The following is an 18,956-nucleotide window of genomic DNA, read 5'->3' as shown; positions in this document are numbered from 1 at the left end:
CTTCTTCCCAAGAGCACGAGACAGGGCTGAGCCTCTATATTTCTCCCGAGAGGCCTTTTAGGACTAAAGGGCGGGGCTAGGGGTGGGGGCGGGGCCTCTTCCCAAGAGCCTAAGACAGGGCTGAGCCTCTATATTTCTCCTGAGAGGCCTTTTAGGACTAAAGGGCGGGGCTAGGAAGGGGGCGGGGCCTCTTCCCAAGAGCCTGAGACAGGGCTGAGCTTCTATAACACCCCTGAGAGGCCTTTTAGGACTAAAGGGTGGGGCTAGGGGTGGAGGCGGGGCTTCTTCCCAAGAGCACGAGACAGGGCTGAGCCTCTATATTTCTCCCGAGAGGCCTTTTAGGACTAAAGGGTGGGGCTAGGGGTGGAGGCGGGGCTTCTTCCCAAGAGCACGAGACAGGGCTGAGCCTCTATATTTCTCCCGAGAGGCCTTTTAGGACTAAAGGGCGGGGCTAGGGGTGGGGGCGGGGCCTCTTCCCAAGAGCCTAAGACAGGGCTGAGCCTCTATATTTCTCCTGAGAGGCCTTTTAGGACTAAAGGGCGGGGCTAGGAAGGGGGCGGGGCCTCTTCCCATGAGCCTGAGACAGGGCTGAGCCTCTATATCTCTCCTGAGACGCTTGTTAGAACACGGGGTGGGGCATTTGGGAAGTGGCCCCGCCCCCTCCTCTAACCCCGGACAGGGATAGAAGCTCAGCCCTGACTCAGAGCTCGTAACTCCGCCCATCCCAGTCCTAGCCCCGCCCACCTCCACCTCCCAGCCCTGCATCTTGAGACTAGACGAATGGGATCCCAACGCGGACGCTTGTTTGGCTCACCCCAGATTGTCGGCCTCGAAGGTCCGGTTCAGGTCGCAGTCGAGGTATCGGACGGACTTCTCGACCGCTCTGGGGTTGGCCAGGAAGGGCCTGACCTCCAGGCTGGGCCTTTGGATCTCGGTGGGGTCCTCGTGCTGCCAGTAGTTGACCAGAAAGACCCCGGAGAGTTCGTTGCCGTGGGTCCCTCCAAAGATGGCCACCCTCCGCACGGGAGCCTCGTCATTCCACGAAGTCATTCCGCGCAACGGCTGCACAACAAGCCCGGACAGAGATCTGGACGAGGAACAGATCCAAACAAAACTTTCCAGTGGTTGCTTTCGAGCTATTTTTCCCGGCCTCATCCAATCGCAAGGAGGGCAAACATTCCTCTAGCGAGTCTCACAAGGTTTCAAGCTCTGCCCAAAAACAACTATATATATATATATATATATATATATATATATATATATATATATATATATTCCAAGATAAATATGTTGAAATATCTTCTAAGAGACATCAGACTTGGAAGGCGAAATGGGAAGGAAGGAATGTGTGTGAAAATATTAAATCCAAGATACTATAAATTGTAAAAGAACGGTGAAGAGAATGGAAACGTCGTGTGAACGGACCTGATTTGGAATCGCATTCGAAGAGTGAAAATAATTGCATCCCAACGTGATAAGGTCCATGGATATTACTCTCTGGCCCCATATACAATCCAGATTATCGTCTTTGAACTGAATTATACCAGATTATCAAATAATCTGGATGATGGGCACAACGATATAAGGAATCCATGCAATATCGTGGATGTAACAAATATAATACAAAGGATGTAATGAGCGGATAAATAAATAAACAAGATCATGAGATTGAAGCTGGGGTCGGATTAAGCCCCCGACCATTAATAGCCTGGCTCGCTGTTGCCCTAAGCAGCCCGAAAGACAGTAGGAAATTTAGGTACCGCCTTATGCGGGGAGGCTAATTTAACTAATTTACGACACCATAAAACCTTCCAGCAGCAAGAATGAGGAAGTACTCCATCAAGGGCTCGGTGTCACAAGCGGCCGGAATCGAAGCTGGAAAAAAGTTGCAACTGTCAAGTAGGAAATTTAGGTACCGCTTTATGCGGGGAGGCTAATTTAACTAATTTACGACACCATAAAACCTTCCAGCAGCACGAATGAGGAAGTACTCCATCAAGGGCTCGGTGCCACAAGCGGACGGTGAAGCGGCCAGAATAGAAGCTGGAAAACAGTTGCATCTGTTGAGTAGGAAATTTAGGTACCGCTTTATGTGGGGAGGCCAATTTAATTTACAACACCATAAAATGGCTTTTCTTTTCTTTTTTGTTGTATGAACGTAGAGGCATGGATGAGGGGTTGTGCTGCCGAGTTTCGTGTTTCTGGGATGTGTAGTTTTGTTGTTTTGTCCTAGGCCGAAATTTCATTACCCTTTTATATATATATAGATATAGACTAGGCTGAAACGTCATTACCCTTTTATATATATACATATAGACTAGGCCGAAACGTCATTACCCTTTTATATATATAGATATAGACTAGGCCGAAACGTCATTACTCTTTTATATATATAGATATGGACTAGGCCGAAACGCCATTACCCTTTTATATATATAGATATAGACAAGGCCGAAACGCCATTACCCTTTTATATATATAGATATATACTACGCCGAAACGTCATTACCCTTTTATATATATAGATTTTACGATTTATACCATTGCTAGCTGTGCCCGGCCATGCGTTGCTGTGGCAAAGTGGTGGTGGTATTGGTTAAAAATTGTTGTGTAATTTTTATTTGACAATATTTGTATTTTTTAATTAATTTTATTGTAAGTTATCTTTTTATTTATTATATTTTATTATTTTCTTGTATTATTTTTAGTTATTTTCTGTTATTATAGTATTTTATTGTATTAATTTTTTAGTGTTTTTTATTATTTTTATTGGGTAGCTAGAAGACCAAGTTGGAGGAGCTTAGCCTTTCAACTGGCAGCAATTGGATAAAAGCAATTATTCCTCTCTCTCTAATTAGGACTTTATTTTTCTTTTCTTTTTGTTGTATCAACCTACAGGCGTGGATGATGGGTTGTGTTGTCATATTTCGAGGTTGGGGGGCCTGTCGTTTTGTTGTTTTGTGGGTCGCCGTGATGCCATCACTCTTTTATATATAGAGATTTTAGTGTTTATTCCAAAACCGCAAAACAGCGAGTCCGCAAAAAGCGAACCGCAACGGAGCGAGGGAGCACTGTATCCACATTCTTTGGGTTGAAAAGACTAACTTCTTGTTTCCCGCACAACTTCACAAAAGAAGCAACGCATACAAAAACTTGGGACGGACACAGCCCGGAGCGGAGCCCAAATCGCAAGGAATTACATACAAAACAAGACATTTGAACCAACACCAGCTCCCTATTCTCACAACACACAGGGTCAGCATTTGCTGGATACGAACAAGTGCCAGGATACGAACAAAACAACGATTCATTTTACCTACACAACTGTGTGTATCTTTCCTCCTCTTCCAAAGCGGACGGGAAAAGTTCAAAGTGGAACTCGGTGCCAAGGGACTTTCTGTCCCGTCCATCCTTTGCCCTCGTCTCGCGAGGCTGTTCATTAACAAGAAAAGACCGAAATAGCTCCGTGCTCGCGGGAAAATACACTGCCCATTGGTGCCAGTGAAGCAAATCATAATAACAGGGATGACCCCGGATCACCTTTATCTAGTTCATAGTATTTTAAAGATCACGATGACTGTTGTTGTGAGAGCTTTCTGGGCTGTAGGGCTATGTTCTCCAAGATCACTATGACTGTGTTGCTGTGAGTTTTCTGGGCTGTAGGGCTATGTTCTCCAAGATCACTATGACTGTGTTGCTGTGAGTTTTCTGAGCTGTAGGGCTATGTTCTCCAAGATCACTATGACTGTGTTGCTGTGAGTTTTCTGGGCTGTAGGGCTATGTTCTCCAAGATCACTATGACTGTGTTGCTGTGAGTTTTCTGGGCTGTAGGGCTATGTTATCCAAGATCACTATGGCTGTGTTTCTGTGAGTTTTCTGGGCTGTAGGGCTATGTTCCCCAAGATCACGATGACTGTGTTGCTGTGAGTTTTCTGGGCTGTAGGGCTATGTTCTCCAAGATCACTATGACTGTGTTGCTGTGAGTTTTCTGGGCTGTAGGGCTATGTTCTCCAAGATCACGATGACTGTGTTGCTGTGAGTTTTCTGAGCTGTAGGGCTATGTTCTCCAAGATCACTATGGCTGTGTTGCTGTGAGTTTTCTGGGCTGTCGGGCTATGTTCACCAATATCACTATGACTGTGTTGCTGTGAGTTTTCTGGGCTGTAGGGCTATATTTACTCCAAGATCACTATGGCTGTGTTGCTGTGAGTTTTCTGGGCTGTATGGGCATGTTCTCCTGACGTTTCGCCCAGGCATCCTCAGAGGTTGGGAGGTCCGTCGGAAACTAGGCAGGTGAGGTTTATATATCCATGGAATGATGTCCAGTTGAAGTTCTCACTACTCATGACACTGTACCTCCACCACAGACACCCCAGTGTTCCTTATAACATTGCAGGTTATAGCGAGCGCCGTGAACACATACAAGACCCCGCCAATGTCTTCCACAAGCACCACACTCCTCACCACCCAAGGGAAGGCTTTCATTCCTCCACCACAGACCCCCCAGTGTTCCTTATGATATTGCAGGTCACAGTGAGCGCCATGAACGCATACAAGAGCCCTGCCAATGTCCTCCACAAACACCACCCTGGCCACCACCCAAGGGAAGGCTTTCATTCGGGGACAATGTCATGTTTTTCCTCCACCATAGACATCCCAGTGTTCCTTAGGACATTGCAGGTTATAGCAAGCGCCGTGAACATGTCCAAGAGCCCTACCAATGCCCGCCACAAACACCACCCTGGCCACCACCCAAGGGAAGGCTTTCATTTGGGGACAATGTCATGTTTTTCCTCCACCACAGACATCCCAGTGTTCCTTAGGACATTGCGGGTTAGAGCAAGCGCCGTGAACGCATTCAAGAGCCCTGCCAATGTCCTCCACAAGCACCACACTCCCCACCACCCAAGGGAAGGCTTTCATTCCTCCACCACAGACCCCCCAGTGTTCCTTATGACATTGCAGGTTATAGCGAGCACCATGAACACATACAAGAGCCCTGCCAATGTCCTCCACAATTACCACACTCCCCACCACCCAAGAGAAGGCTTTCATTCCTCCACCACAGACCCCCCAGTGTTCCTTATGACATTGCAGGTTATAGCGAGCGCCGTGAACACATACAAGAGCCCTGCCAGTGTCCTTCTCATACACCACTCTGCCCACCACCCAAGGAAAGGCTTTTATTCAGGGACAATGTCATGTTTTTCCTCCACCACAGACATCCCAGTGTTCCGTATGACATTGCAGTTTATAACGAGTGCCGTGAACGCATCCAAGACCCTGCCAATGTCCTCCACAAGCACCACACTCCCCACCACCCAAGGGAAGGCTTTCATTCCTCCACCACAGACCCCCCAGTGTTCCTTAGGACATTGCAGGTTATAGCGAGCGCCATGAACACATCCAAGAGCCCTGCCAATGTCCTCCTCATACACAACCCTGCCCACCACCCAAGGGAAGGCTTTCATTCGGGGACAATGTTATGTTTTTCCTCCACCACAGACACCCCAGTGTTCCTTATGACATTGAGGGTTATAGCAAGCGCCGTGAACACATACAAGAGCCCTGCCAATGTCCTCCACAAGCACCACGCTCCCCACCACCCAAGGGAGGGCTTTCATTCCTCCATCACAGACCCCCCAGTGTTCCTTATGGCATTGCAGGTTATAGCGAGCGCCGTGAACACATCCAAGAGCCCTACCAATGTCCTCCACAAACACCACCCTGCCCACTACCCAAGGGAAAGCTTTCATTCAGGGACAATGTCATGTTTTCCTCCACCACAGACACCCCAGTGTTCCTTAGGACATTGCAGGTTATTGCGAGTACCATGAGCACAATCAAGAGCCCTGCCAATGTCCTCCTCATACACCACCCTGCACACCACCCAAGGGAAGGCTTTCATTCGGGGACAATGTCATGTTTTTCCTCCACCACAGACATCCGAGTGTTCCTTAGGACATTGCAGGAAGTGCCGTTTACATGTCTAAGAGCCCTGCCAATGTCCTCCACAAACACCACACTCCCCACCACCCAAGGGAAAGCTTTCATTTGGGGACAATTTCATGTTTTTCCTCCACCACAGACACCCCAGTGCTTTGTGTGTGTGTATATATATATTAGTAATAATAATAATAATAAATGCGTGCTTTGTGTGTGTATATATATTAGTAATAATAATAAATGTATGCTTTGTGTGTGTGTGTGTGTATATTAGTAATAATAATAATAATAATAATAAATGTATGCTTTGTGTGGATATATATATATATTAGTATAGTAATAATAATAAATGCGTGCTTTGTGTGCGTTATATATTAGTAATAATAATAAATGTATGCTTTGTGTGGATATATATATATATATATATATATATATTAGTAATAATAATAATAATAATAAATGTATTCTTTGTGTGTACATATATATTAGCAATAATAATAATAAATGTATGCTTTGTGTGATATATATATTAGTAATAATAATAATAATAATAAATGTATGCTGTGTGTATGCATATATATATTAGCAATAATAATAATAATAAATGTATTCTTTGTGTGTACATATATATTAGCAATAATAATAATAAATGTATGCTTTGTGTGATATATATATATTAGTAATAATAATAATAATAATAATAAATGTATGCTGTGTGTATGCATATATATATTAGCAATAATAATAATAATAAATGTATGCGTTGTGTGTATATATATTAGTAATAATAATAATAAATGCGTGCTTTGTGTGTATATATATTAGTAATAATAATAATAATAATAAATGTATGCTTTGTGTGTGTATATATATATATTAGTAATAATAATAATAATAAATGCGTGCTTTGTGTGTATATATATTGGTAATAATAATAATAATAATAAATGTATGCTTTTTGTGTGTGTATATGTATATATATTAGTATTAATAATAATAATATTCTTTGTGTACATATATATATATATTAGTAATAATAAATGTATGCTTTGTGTGTGTATATATATATATTTATATTATACAAAGTATAATTTCAGCAGTGATGGCACAATCGTCAGCATATTATACTATATATATATGTGCTGATGTTACTATTCAAGAGGATGACTGTGTGGTGCCTTATATTATGTGTATAATATAAATACTGGAATATAAATACTGTAAATAGATAAACTAGCTGTGCCCGGCCACACATTGCTGTGGCGAAGTCTGGTGGTTTGGGAAATAAAGTATTGAGGAATTGGTGGTAGTTAAGGTCAAGGGTAAAGGTGTGGAGTCCAGATAATTCAGTTCAAAGCAGATAATATAAGATTATAAATGGGTTATATAGCTGTGTGGAAGGGCCTTGAGTCTACACTGACATCTAATCCAGTTCAAATCTGATAATGTGTATTTTATAGGCAGTGTGGAAGAGGCCTAAGTGAGGCCTAACTCTGCCTGTGCCCTGGGCTGAGTGGCTTGCTAGGAGACCAAGTGGGCGGAGCTTAGCCTTTGGATAAAAACAATTCTTCCTCTCCCTCTACTTAGGACTTTATTTTTCTTTTCTTTTCATTGTATCAACCTAGAGGCGTGGATGATGGGTTGTGTTGTCAATTTTCGAGGTTGTGGGGTGTTTAGTTTTGTTGTTTTGTGGGTCGCCGTGATGCCATCACTCATTTATATATATAGATGGATAACTATGTAAACACACGAAACGAAACCAACTGTCGACAATGATTAAAAGATTATATAAAACTAGCTGCGCCCGGCCACGCGTTGCTGTGGCAAAGTGGTGGTGGTACTGGTGAAAAATTGTTGTGTAATTTTTATTTGACGTTATTTGTATTTTTTAAAATTAATTTTATTGTAAGTTATCTTTTTATTTATTATATTTTATTATTTTCTTGTATTATTTTTTAGTTATTTTCTGTTATTACCGTATTTTATTGTATTGATTTTTTAGTGTTTTTAATTATTTTTTAGTGTTTTTTATTACTTTTTATTGGGTTGCTAGGAGACCAAGCTGGAGGAACTTAGCCTTCTAACTGGCAGCAATTGGATAAAAGTAATTATTCCTCTCTCTTTAATTAGGACTTTATTTTTCTTTTCTTTTTGTTGTATCAACCTAGAGGCGTGGATGATGGGTTGTGTTGTCAATTTTCGAGGTTGTGGGGTGTTTAGTTTTGTTGTTTTGTAGGTCGCCGTGATGTCGTCACTCATTTATATATATAGATAGATAACTATGTAAACACATGAAACGAAACTAACTGTCAACAATGATTAAAAGATTATATAAAAATACTAGCTGTGCCCGGCCACGCGTTGCTGTGGCGAAGTGTGGTGGTATGGGAAATAAAGTACTGAGGAATTGGTGGTAGTTAAGGTAAAGGGTCCCCTGGGCTGAGTGGGTTGCTAGGAGACCAAGTGAGCAGAGCTTAGCCTTCTAACTGGCAGCAATTGGATAAAAACAATTATTCCTCTCCCTCTAATTAGGACTTCATTTTTCTTTTCTTTTTGTTGTATCAACCTAGAGGCATGGATAAGGGGTTATGCTGTCAATTTTCGAAGTTGTGGGGTGTTTACTTTTGTTGTTTTGTCCGCTGCCGTGATGCCATCACTTTTTTATATATATAGATTAAGAGAGGTTGAATCCCTACGGCGGTGGGGCTGTTCAATTGTCGGTCCTGTTAGGACTTGTATAATTTGCACAATATGTTGATTTTAATTACAGCCCTTGCCCTCTATGGGGCAGGAATGAACCCAGAATGCCTGGTTTCCTATGGCAATGGCTTCTCCCCTTTCCTATATCTATGGGCACACCCATCGAGAAGACATTCTTAGACGTTCCCTATTGTAATGCAGGGTGCTCTCTGTCGCCCTCTGGTGGCAGCGGTCGAGAACTGCAGTGCTTTTGGATTTGATTTCCCAATCTTGCATTCTGCTTTCTATTATTTTTTAGTAGGCTTCAAAGCATCCTCCAACTCATTATTCTTGATGGGACCTTCCAATGTTATATTGGGTTCAAGTTCCAATTTTTTTTTAGAGCCTGCCACTTTTGAACTCTTGCTTGCTGAGGTCTTCCTGCAACTATCTCCGTAGATATTAGAAAACTATTTCATGATTTACGGCGTTGACATGCTGGCTGATATCCAAACGGAGGATGGGCCAGAGATGTCACTCCCTCGGTTCTTTCAATCCGGACAGATGACAAGTGGTGCAATATCGGCTAAGCAATAAATATAATTTGAGCAGTGATGGCACAATCGTCAGCATATGACTGTGCGCCCTTCCGAGTCCCTTCTTGGGAGATAAATAAAGTATTATTATTATTATTGTTATTATTATTATTATTAGGAGCACCTAAATCTTTGGAGAGCTTTATCTTTTGGCACGGCACCCAGTGTGCCCATCACCACCGGGACCACCTGCACTGGTTTCTGCCAGAGTCTTTGAAGTTCAATCTTGAGGTCCTGATAGCGGCTGAGTTTTTCCTGTTGTTTTTTGTCAATGCGACTGTCACCTGGGATGGCGATGATCCAAACCTTTTTCTTCTCCACAACTGTGATGTCTGGTGTGTTGTGTTCCAGAACTTTGTCAGTCTGGATTCAGAAGTCCCATAGTATCTTTGCGTGCTCATTTTCCAATACTTTTGCAGGTTTGTGATCCCACCAGTTCTTTGCTGCTGGGAGGTGGTACTTGAGGCATAAGTTCCAATGAATCATTTGGGCCACATGGTTGTGCCTCTGTTTGTAGTCTGTCTGTGCAATTTTCTTACAGCAGCTGAGGAGATGATCCATGGTTTTGTCGGTTTCCTTGCAGAGTCTGCATTTTGGGTCATCAGCTGATTTTTCGATCTTGGCCTGAATGGACTTTGTCCTGATGTCTTGCTCCTGGGCTGCAAGGATCAGGCCTTCTGTCTCCTTCTTCAGGGTCCCATTCGTGAGCCAGAGCCAAGTCTTCTCCTTATCAGCTTTTCCTTCAAGAAACTTTCCATGCAATGTTTTGTTGTGCCAGCTGTCAGCTCTAGTTTGTAGTGCAGCTTTCTTGTACTGATTCTGCTCTAGTTTGTAGTGCAGTTTTCTTTTACTGATTCTGCTCTAGTTTGTAGTGCGGTTTACTTGTACTGATTCTGCTCTAGTTTGCAGTGCGGTTTTCTTGTACTGATTCTGCTCTAGTTTGTAGTGCGGTTTTCTTGTACTGATTCTGCTCTAGTTTGTAGTGCGGTTTTCTTGTACTGATTCTGCTCTAGTTTGTAGTGCGGTTTTCTTGTACTGATTCTGCTCTAGTTTGTAGTGCGGTTTTCTTGTACTGATTCTGTACTAGTTTGTAGTGCGGTTTTCTTGTACTGATTTTGCTCTAGTTTGTAGTGCGGTTTTCTTGTACTGATTCTGCTCTAGTTTGTAGTGCGGTTTTCTTGTACTGATTCTGCTCTAGTTTGTAGTGCGGTTTTCTTGTACTGATTCTGCTCTAGTTTGTAGTGCGGTTTTCTTGTACTGATTCTGTACTAGTTTGTAGTGCGGTTTTCTTGTACTGATTTTGCTCTAGTTTGTAGTGCGGTTTTCTTGTACTGATTCTGCTCTAGTTTGTAGTGCAGTTTTCTTGTACTGGTTCTGCTCTAGTTTGTAGTGCGGTTTTCTTGTACTGGTTTTTTGTCTGCTGTGCTTTGAGGAGTTTCTGATTTTTGACTTCAATCAAAGCACGTCCTTCACTTTCCTTTATATATTCTGCCAGGGCATTTTCTTCTTCTTTGACTGCTTGTTTGACTTGCAAGAGTCCTCTGCCCCATGATCTTCTGGGCAGATATAGCCGGTCAACATCACTGTGAGGGTGCAGTGAGATGAATGGTCATGAGTTTTCTTGTTTTTCTGTTCAAATTGTCCAGTTCCATATGTGTCCAATTTATGATGCCAGCAGTATTATTCTTGGGAGGAGAGCAATGGCCAACCTTGACAAAATAGTGAAGAGCAGAGACATCACATTGGCAACAAAGGTCCACATAGTCAAAGCAATGGTATTCCCCATAGTGACCTATGGATGCGAGAGAGAGCTGGACCATAAGGAAGGCTGAGTGAAGGAAGAGAGACGCTTTTGAAGGATAATCCCGAGAGTGCCTTGGAGCTTGGCAAGAAGATCCAACCAGTCCATCCTATACGAAGATTTGAGGATTCTGGATGAATGGATTTTAATCTTGGACATTCTTAAAAATTTTATATAATGTGATTTTATTTTGTAATGGTATCTGTTTTATATGAACAGTTGTTTTGTAGATCTATATATATAAAAGGGTAATGAAATTTCGGCCTAGGACAAAACAACAAAACTACACACCCCAGAAGCACTAAACTTGCCAGCACAACCCCTCATCCATGCCTGATTCTGCTCTAGTTTGTAGTGCAGTTTTCTTGTACTGATTCTGCTCTAGTTTGTAGTGCGGTTTAGAATAAAAATAAAATAAAAATAAAATCCTAATTAGAGGGAGAGGAATAATTGTTTTTATCCAATTGCTGCCAATTAGAAGGCTAAGCTCTGCCCACTTGGTCTCCTAGCAACCCACTCAGCCCAGGGCACAGGCAGAGTTAGGCCTCACTTAGGCCTCTTCCACACTGCCTATAAAATACACATTATCAGATTTTGACTGGATTAGATGGCAGTGTAGACTCAAGGCCCTTCCACACAGCTATATAACCCATTTATAATCTTAACTGGATTATCTGGACTCCACACCTTTACCCTTTACCTTAACTACCACCAATTCCTCAATACAGTAGAGTCTCGCTTATCCAACATTCGCTTATCCAACGTTCTGGATTATCCAACGCATTTTTGTAGTCAATGTTTTCACTATATCGTGATATTTTGGTGCTAAATTCGTAAATACAGTAATTACTACATAACATTACTGCGTATTGGAACTACTTTTTCTGTCAAATTTGTTGTATAACATGTTGTTTTTGGTGCTTAATTTGTAAAATCATAACCTATTTTGATGTTTAATAGGCTTTTTCTGAATCTCTCCTTATTATCCAACATATTTGCTTATCCAACGTTCTGCCAGCCCGTTTACGTTGGATAAGTGAGACTCTATTGTAATATAGTATTATATTATATATATGTATATAACACAATGAATTTAAAACACTGACTACAAAAACATTGATTATGAAAAGGCAGACTGCGTTGGATAATCCAGAACATTGTATAAGCAAATGTTAGATAAGTGAGATTTTTCTTTAATATGAAATAATTACTGGGATAGAATAATGCAGAACAATATAATCTCTAAAACCAGGACAGTAAATAAACAGGGGAATTCCACACAGGAAACAATCAGGGCCAGCTAACACCTCCCAACAAAGTATTCCCATCATCAAAGTCTGGCAAATCCTGTTTTCTCAGGGCCACAGACAGTAGAAGCACATAAAATATCGCAAACAACACCACTCTGAAAACAAGGGAATTCCAGACAGGAAACAATCAGGGCCAACTAACACCTCCCAACAAAAAATTTACTCAGGGAGGAAACAGCCAGGCTTTAAAGCTGCAAGGCCATTACATCCTAATCATTTTTCCTAATTGCAGCATTCATACTTGCCTTCAACAAACAAAAAAAACCAATCAGAAATATTGTATATTCACAACCTTTAGGAAATAATATCCCCTGATGGCGCAGCGTGTTAAAGCGCTGAGCTGCTGAACTTCTGGACCGAAAGGCCGCAGGTTTGAATTGGGGGAGCGGAGAGAGCCCCCACTGTTAGCCCCAGCTTCTGCCAACCCAGAACTTCAAAAACATGCAAATGTGAGTGCATCAATAGGTACTGCTCCGGCGGGAAGGTAACGCTGCTCCATGTAGTCATCCCACATGACCTTGGAGGAGTCTACGGACAACGCCGGCTCTTCGGCTTAGAAATGGAGATGAGCACCAACCTCCAGAGTAAGACACGACTGGACTTAATGTCTGGGGAAAACCTTTACCCTTGACCTTAACTACCACCAATTCCTCAATACTTTTATTTCCCATACCACCATACTTCGCTATAGCAACGCGTGGCCGGGCATAGCTAGTTATATATATATATGTATACGTGTGTGTATATTTAACATGCTATGCTAATAATACAGTATTGTATATTATATACATATATGTAAACTTTATATGTCAAAAACAGTTACGTTGCAGAAGAAATGCAAGACTGTAATCTGGGAAACCAGCTTGAAAGCATCTGGATAAGAATCAAGGGAACCGGGACTGAAAAAGATCTTGTCGTGGGTGTCTACTACAGACCTCCGAGTCAGGATGAGGACTTGATGAAGCCTTCTGTCAACAGCTGACCAAACAGGCACAAAGAAGAGATATAGTAGTCATGGGCGATTTCAATTATCCCGATATCTGCTGGAAAACAAACTCAGCCAAGAGTACAAAGTCCAACAAATTCCTCACTTGCCTTGCAGATAATTTTATGGTCCAGAAGGTAGAAGAGGCAACAAGGGGATCAGCAACTCTTGATCTAATCTTAACAAATGTGGAAGACCTGATCAATACAGTTGAAGTGGTTGGATCCTTAGGGGCAAGTGACCATGTGCTCCTGCAGTTTGCAATACAAAGGAATGCTGAAACTAAGACAAGTCAAACACGCATTCTGGACTTTAAGAGAGCTGACTTCCAAAAAATGAAGGAATTACTGAGCGGCATTCCATGGACGCCGATATTAAAAAACAAGGGAGTTAAGGATGGATGGGAGTTTTTGAAAAGTGAAATACTCAAGGCGCAAATGCAAACAGTGCCAACAAAGAAGAAAAATAAGACAAGTGCAAAGAAGCCAGAATGGATGTCCAAAGAACTTCTAACTGAGCTAAAGCTCAAAAGTGACATGCACAAGAAGTGGAAAAGGGGAGAAATCACCAAAGAAGAATTCAAACGTATAGCCAACACCTGTAGGGAAAAGGTTCGCAAGGCTAAAGCGCAAAATGAGCTCAGGCTTGCCAGGGACATAAAAAACAACAAAAAAGGCTTTTTTGCTTACGTTGGTAGAAAAAGGAAGAAAAAGGAGGCGATAGGGCCATTGCAAGGAGAAGATGGGGTGATGGCGACAGGGGACAGGGAAAAGGCAGAACTACTTAATGCCTTCTTTGCCTCGGTCTTCTCACAAAAAGAAAGCCATCTTCAACCTCAGCAACACGGAATGGACGAAGGATTGGGGGAAATCCAACCCCAAATAGGGAAACAAGTTGTCCAGGAACACTTGGCCTCTCTAAACGACTTCAAGTCCCCAGGGCCAGATCAGCTACACCCAAGAGTACTGAAGGAACTAGCGGAAGTTATTTCAGAACCACTGGCAATTATCTTCGAGAGTTCTTGGAGAACGGGAGAAGTCCCAGCAGATTGGAGGAGGGCGAATGTGGTCCCTATCTTCAAGAAGGGAAAAAAGAACGACCCAAACAATTACCGTCCGGTCAGCCTCACATCAATACCAAGCAAAATTCTGGAAAAGATCCTTAAGGAAGTGGTCTGCGAACACTTAGAAACAAATGCGGTCATTGCTAATAGTCAACACGGATTTACCAAAAACAAGTCATGCCAGACTCATCTGATCTCTTTTTTCGACAGAGTTACGAGTTGGGTCGATACAGGGAATGCCGTGGATGTAGCCTACCTGGATTTCAGTAAGGCCTTCGACAAAGTCCCCCACGACCTTCTGGCAAACAAACTAGTAAAATGTGGGCTAGACAAAACTACGGTTAGGTGGATCTGTAATTGGCTAAGCGAACGAACCCAAAGGGTGCTCACCAATGCGTCGTCTTCATCATGGAAAGAAGTGACAAGTGGAGTGCCGCAGGGCTCCGTCCTGGGCCCGGTTCTGTTCAACATCTTTATTAACGACTTAGACGAAGGGTTAGAAGGCACGATCATCAAGTTTGCAGACGACACCAAACTGGGAGGGATAGCTAACACTCCAGAAGACAGGAGCAGAATTCAAAACGATCTTGACAGACTAGAGAGATGGGCCAAAACTAACAAAATGAAGTTCAACAGGGACAAATGCAAGATACTTCACTTGCTAATAATAATAATAATTAGCACAGAAAAAATGGAAATCAAAGATACAGAATGGGGGACGATGCCTGGCTTGACAGCAGTGTGTGCGAAAAAGACCTTGGAGTCCTCGTGGGGAGGAAGGGGAACATGAGCCAGCAATGTGATGCGGCTGCTAAAAAAGCCAATGGGATTCTGTCCTGCATCAATAGGGGTATAGCGTCTAGATCCAGGGAAGTCCTGCTCCCCCTCTATTCTGCCTTGGTCAGACCACACCTGGAATACTGTGTCCAATTTTGGGCACCACAGTTGAAGGGAGATGTTGACAAGCTGGAAAGCGTTCAGAGGAGGGCGACTAAAATGATCAAGGGTCTGGAGAACAAGCCCTATGAGGAGCGGCTTAAAGAGCTGGGCATGTTTAGCCTGCAGAAGAGAAGGCTGAGAGGAGACATGATAGCCATGTACAAATACGTGAAGGGAAGTCATAGGGAGGAGGGAGGGAGCTTGTTTTCTGCTGCCCTGCAGACTAGGACACAAGGGAACAATGGCTTCAAACTACAGGAAAGGAGATTCCACCTGAACATCAGGAAGAACTTCCTCACTGTGAGAAGGGCTGTTCACCAGTGGAACTCTCTCCCCGGGGCCGTGGTGGAGGCTCCTTCTTTGGAGGCTTTTAAGCAGAGGCTGGATGGCCATCTGTCGGGGGTGCTTTGAATGCGATTTCCTGCTTCTTAGCAGGGGGTTGGACTGGATGGCCCATGAGGTCTCTTCCAACTCTACTATTCTATGATTCTATGATTCTATGAAACGTGTGTGTATATTTAACATGCTATGCTAATAATATAGTATTGTATATTATATATATATATGTATACGTGTGTGTATATTTAACATGCTATGCTAATAATATAGTATTGTATATTATATATATATATATGTATACGTGTGTATATTTAACATGCTATGCTAATAATATAGTATTGTATATTATATATATATATATGTATAAGTGTGTATATTTAACATGCTATGCTAATAATATAGTATTATATATTATACATATATATGTATACGTGTGTGTATATTTAACATGTTATGCTAATAATATAGTATTATATATTGTATATATATGTATACGTGTGTGTATATTTAACATGCTATGCTAATAATATAGTATTATATTATATATATATATATGTATACGTGTGTATATTTAACATGTTATGCTAATAATATCTACAGTAGCATAACTCTACTGTATTGATAATATTATAATATAATACAATAGAGTAACAATAATACACTATTATAATTCTATACTTATATTTTGCCTACCCATAATAATCTTTCTATATACAGTACTATTAGTGTACTATTATTTTTTAGTAGGCTTCAAAGCCTCCTCCAACTCATTATTCTTGATGGGACCTTCTGGTCTCGTCCAATGTTAGGATGGGTTCAAGTTCCAATTTTTTTAAGAGCCTGCCACTTTTGGACTCTTGCTTGCTGAGGTCTTCCTGCAACGGGACGGAAGGATATTGGAGGCAAAACTGAAGTATTTTGGCGACATCCTGAGAAGACAGGAAAGCATGGAAAAGATCGTGATGCTGGGGAAAATGGAAGGAAAAAGGATGGAAAAAGGAAGAGAGGCCGACAGGGAGCTCTGGCCTGGCCTGGTCCGTGACGTCACGAAGAGTCGGAGACGACTGGACGAGTCTTGCTGGCTCCCTTTCTAGCCACGCCCCCTCCTCCGCACGGGCGTGACGCCACCACGCCGGCCCCCTTCCGCGTGTGACGTCAGGGCGCGGTGACGCAGCGGCTGTTGCTAGGGAACGCTCGCTGGGTCCTCCCCCCTCCCTCCCCCTCCCTTGCGGAACAGTCAGAAGGAAAGAAGGAGAAGGAGGAGGAAGGAGACGGAGCCGGCCGCCCTTGAGGCCCACCATGGTGCTCATCAAGGAATAGTGAGTCTTCGGGGCTGGAGGGGGGCGGGGGGGGGCTCTCCGCCTTCTCGGGGTCACCCTCAAATGGGCCCTGCCTCCCTTCCGCTTCCTCTTCCGCCCTCTGCGGAAGGTGACCCCCTCTAGGCCCACCGCTGGCACTCTTTCTATGATCTCTGGGTTTGTTTATTTTCAGTCCCTGCAGGGAGGGCTCCTCTCTGGGTGGAATGGGTGCCTTGGCCTACAGACCCATTGGAGTGGACTACAACTCCCACCATCCTCCCTGCCCAAGCCCCAGAGTTTTGGGTCCAGTCATGGAGGGTCTCTATGTTATCACCCATGGGTGGCTTCACCTACAGACCCAGTTCTCCCCATTAGAGTGGACTACAACTCCCACTATCCCCTCTGCCAGAGCTACCCATGGGTGGCATCACCTACAGACCCAGTTCTCCCCCATGTGAGAGGACTACAACTCCCACCATCTTCTCTGCCCAAGCCCCAGAGATTTGGGTCCAGTCATGGAGGGTCTCTATGTTATGACCCACAGACCCATTAGAGTGGACTGCAACTCCCACCAAGCCCCAGAGATTTGGGTCCAGTCATGGAGGGTCTCTTATGTTATGACCCACAGACCCATTGGAGTGGAATACAACTCCCACCATCCTCCCTGCCCAAGCCCCAGAGTTTTGGGTCCAGTCATGGAGGGTCTCTATGTTATCACCCATGGGTGGCTTCACCTACAGACCCAGTTCTCCCCATTAGAGTGGACTACAACTCCCACTATCCCCTCTGCCAGAGCTCCCCATGGGTGGCTTCACCTACAGACCCAGTTCTCCCCCATTAGAGTGGACTGCAACTCCCACCATCCTCTGCCCAAGCCCCAGAGTTTTGGGTCCAGCCACGAAGGGTCTCTATGTTATGACCTACAGACCCATTAGAGTGGACTGCAACTCCCACCAAGCCCCAGAGATTTGGGTCCAGTCATGGAGGGTCTCTATGTTATGACCCACAGACCCATTAGAGTGGACTACAACTCCCACCATCCTCTCTGCCCAAGCCCCAGAGTTTTGGGTCCAGTCATGGAGGGTCTCTATGTTATCACCCATGGGTGGCTTCACCTACAGACCCAGTTCTCCCCCATGTGAGAGGACTACAACTCCCACCATCCTCTCTGCCCATGCCTCAGAGTATTGGGTCTAGTAATGGAGGGTCTCTATCTTATCACCCATGGGTGGCTTGACCTACAGACCCAGTTCTCCCCCATGCGAGAGGATTACAACTCCCACCATCCTCTCTGCCCAAGCCCCAGAGTTTTGGGTCCTGCCACGAAGGGTCTCTATGTTATGACCTACAGACCCATTAGAGTGGACTGCAACTCCCACCATCCTCTCTGCCCAAGCCCCCGAGTTTTGGGTCCAGTCATGGAGGGTCTCTATGTTATGACCTACAGACCCATTAGAGTGGACTACAACTCCCACCATCTTCTGCCCAAGCCCCAAAGCTTTGAGTCCTGTCACCTACAGAGCCAGTTCTCCCCCATGCAAGAGGACTACAACTCCCACCATCCTCTCTGCCCAAGCCCCAGAGTTTTGGGTCCAGTCATGAACCTTCCAATGCTTTGCTTGTGCTTTTTATCGTGGCATCATCATCATCATCATCATTATTATTGCACGGAGGGACCCGTCATGGCTGGACCTAAAATTCTGGGGCATTGGCAGAGGATTATTATTATTATTATTGCTATTATTATTATTAACATTGAGGCTGGGTGGCCATCTGTCAGGGGTGCTTTGCTTGTGCTTTTGGCGCACAAATGGCGCAAGGGGTCTCTTCCAACCTCCACAAAGACATAGTATAAGACAGCACACGAGATATATATGCTTCCAACCCATTATTATTATTATTATTATTATTATTATTATTATTATTATTGCTTGGTGGCCAACTAACGTCCGGCCTCTAACAGTCTGAGGGACAGTGAACGGGCCGAGAGAGCAGGCATC

General features: G+C 43.5%; 2 protein-coding genes across 5 annotated transcripts in view; one reads left to right on the top strand and one right to left on the bottom strand.

The window, feature by feature from the left end:
* Positions 1-16,770, bottom strand: part of aspa (aspartoacylase) — a 36,709-nt gene extending 19,939 nt beyond the window's left edge. The window contains exons 1-2 of one of the 4 annotated variants that reach the window (XM_062960460.1): positions 16,352-16,770; positions 815-1,087 (exon numbers count right to left, since the gene is read on the bottom strand). In XM_062960460.1, the coding sequence (XP_062816530.1) occupies positions 815-1,050 (236 nt within the window). In that variant the 5' untranslated portion in view covers positions 1,051-1,087; positions 16,352-16,770. Of the gene's footprint in view, positions 1-814; positions 1,088-3,316; positions 6,163-16,351 lie in introns of those variants that run through there. The other 3 variants (XM_062960461.1, XM_062960459.1, XM_062960458.1) reach the window with 3 other exon arrangements.
* Positions 16,771-16,818: 48 nt separating this feature from the next.
* pitpna (phosphatidylinositol transfer protein alpha) overlaps positions 16,819-18,956 on the top strand; it is a 42,368-nt gene continuing 40,230 nt past the window's right edge. Inside the window, exon 1 of the mRNA XM_062960463.1 lies at positions 16,819-16,977. Within this exon, the coding sequence (XP_062816533.1) occupies positions 16,958-16,977 (20 nt within the window). The 5' untranslated portion in view covers positions 16,819-16,957. The remainder of the gene's footprint in view (positions 16,978-18,956) is intronic.

Source organism: Anolis carolinensis, unplaced genomic scaffold (genome assembly GCF_035594765.1).
Source record: "Anolis carolinensis isolate JA03-04 unplaced genomic scaffold, rAnoCar3.1.pri scaffold_7, whole genome shotgun sequence".
NCBI classification, from domain to species: Eukaryota; Metazoa; Chordata; class Lepidosauria; order Squamata; family Dactyloidae; genus Anolis; species Anolis carolinensis.
This window is presented reverse-complemented; position numbering and strand designations above follow the sequence as displayed.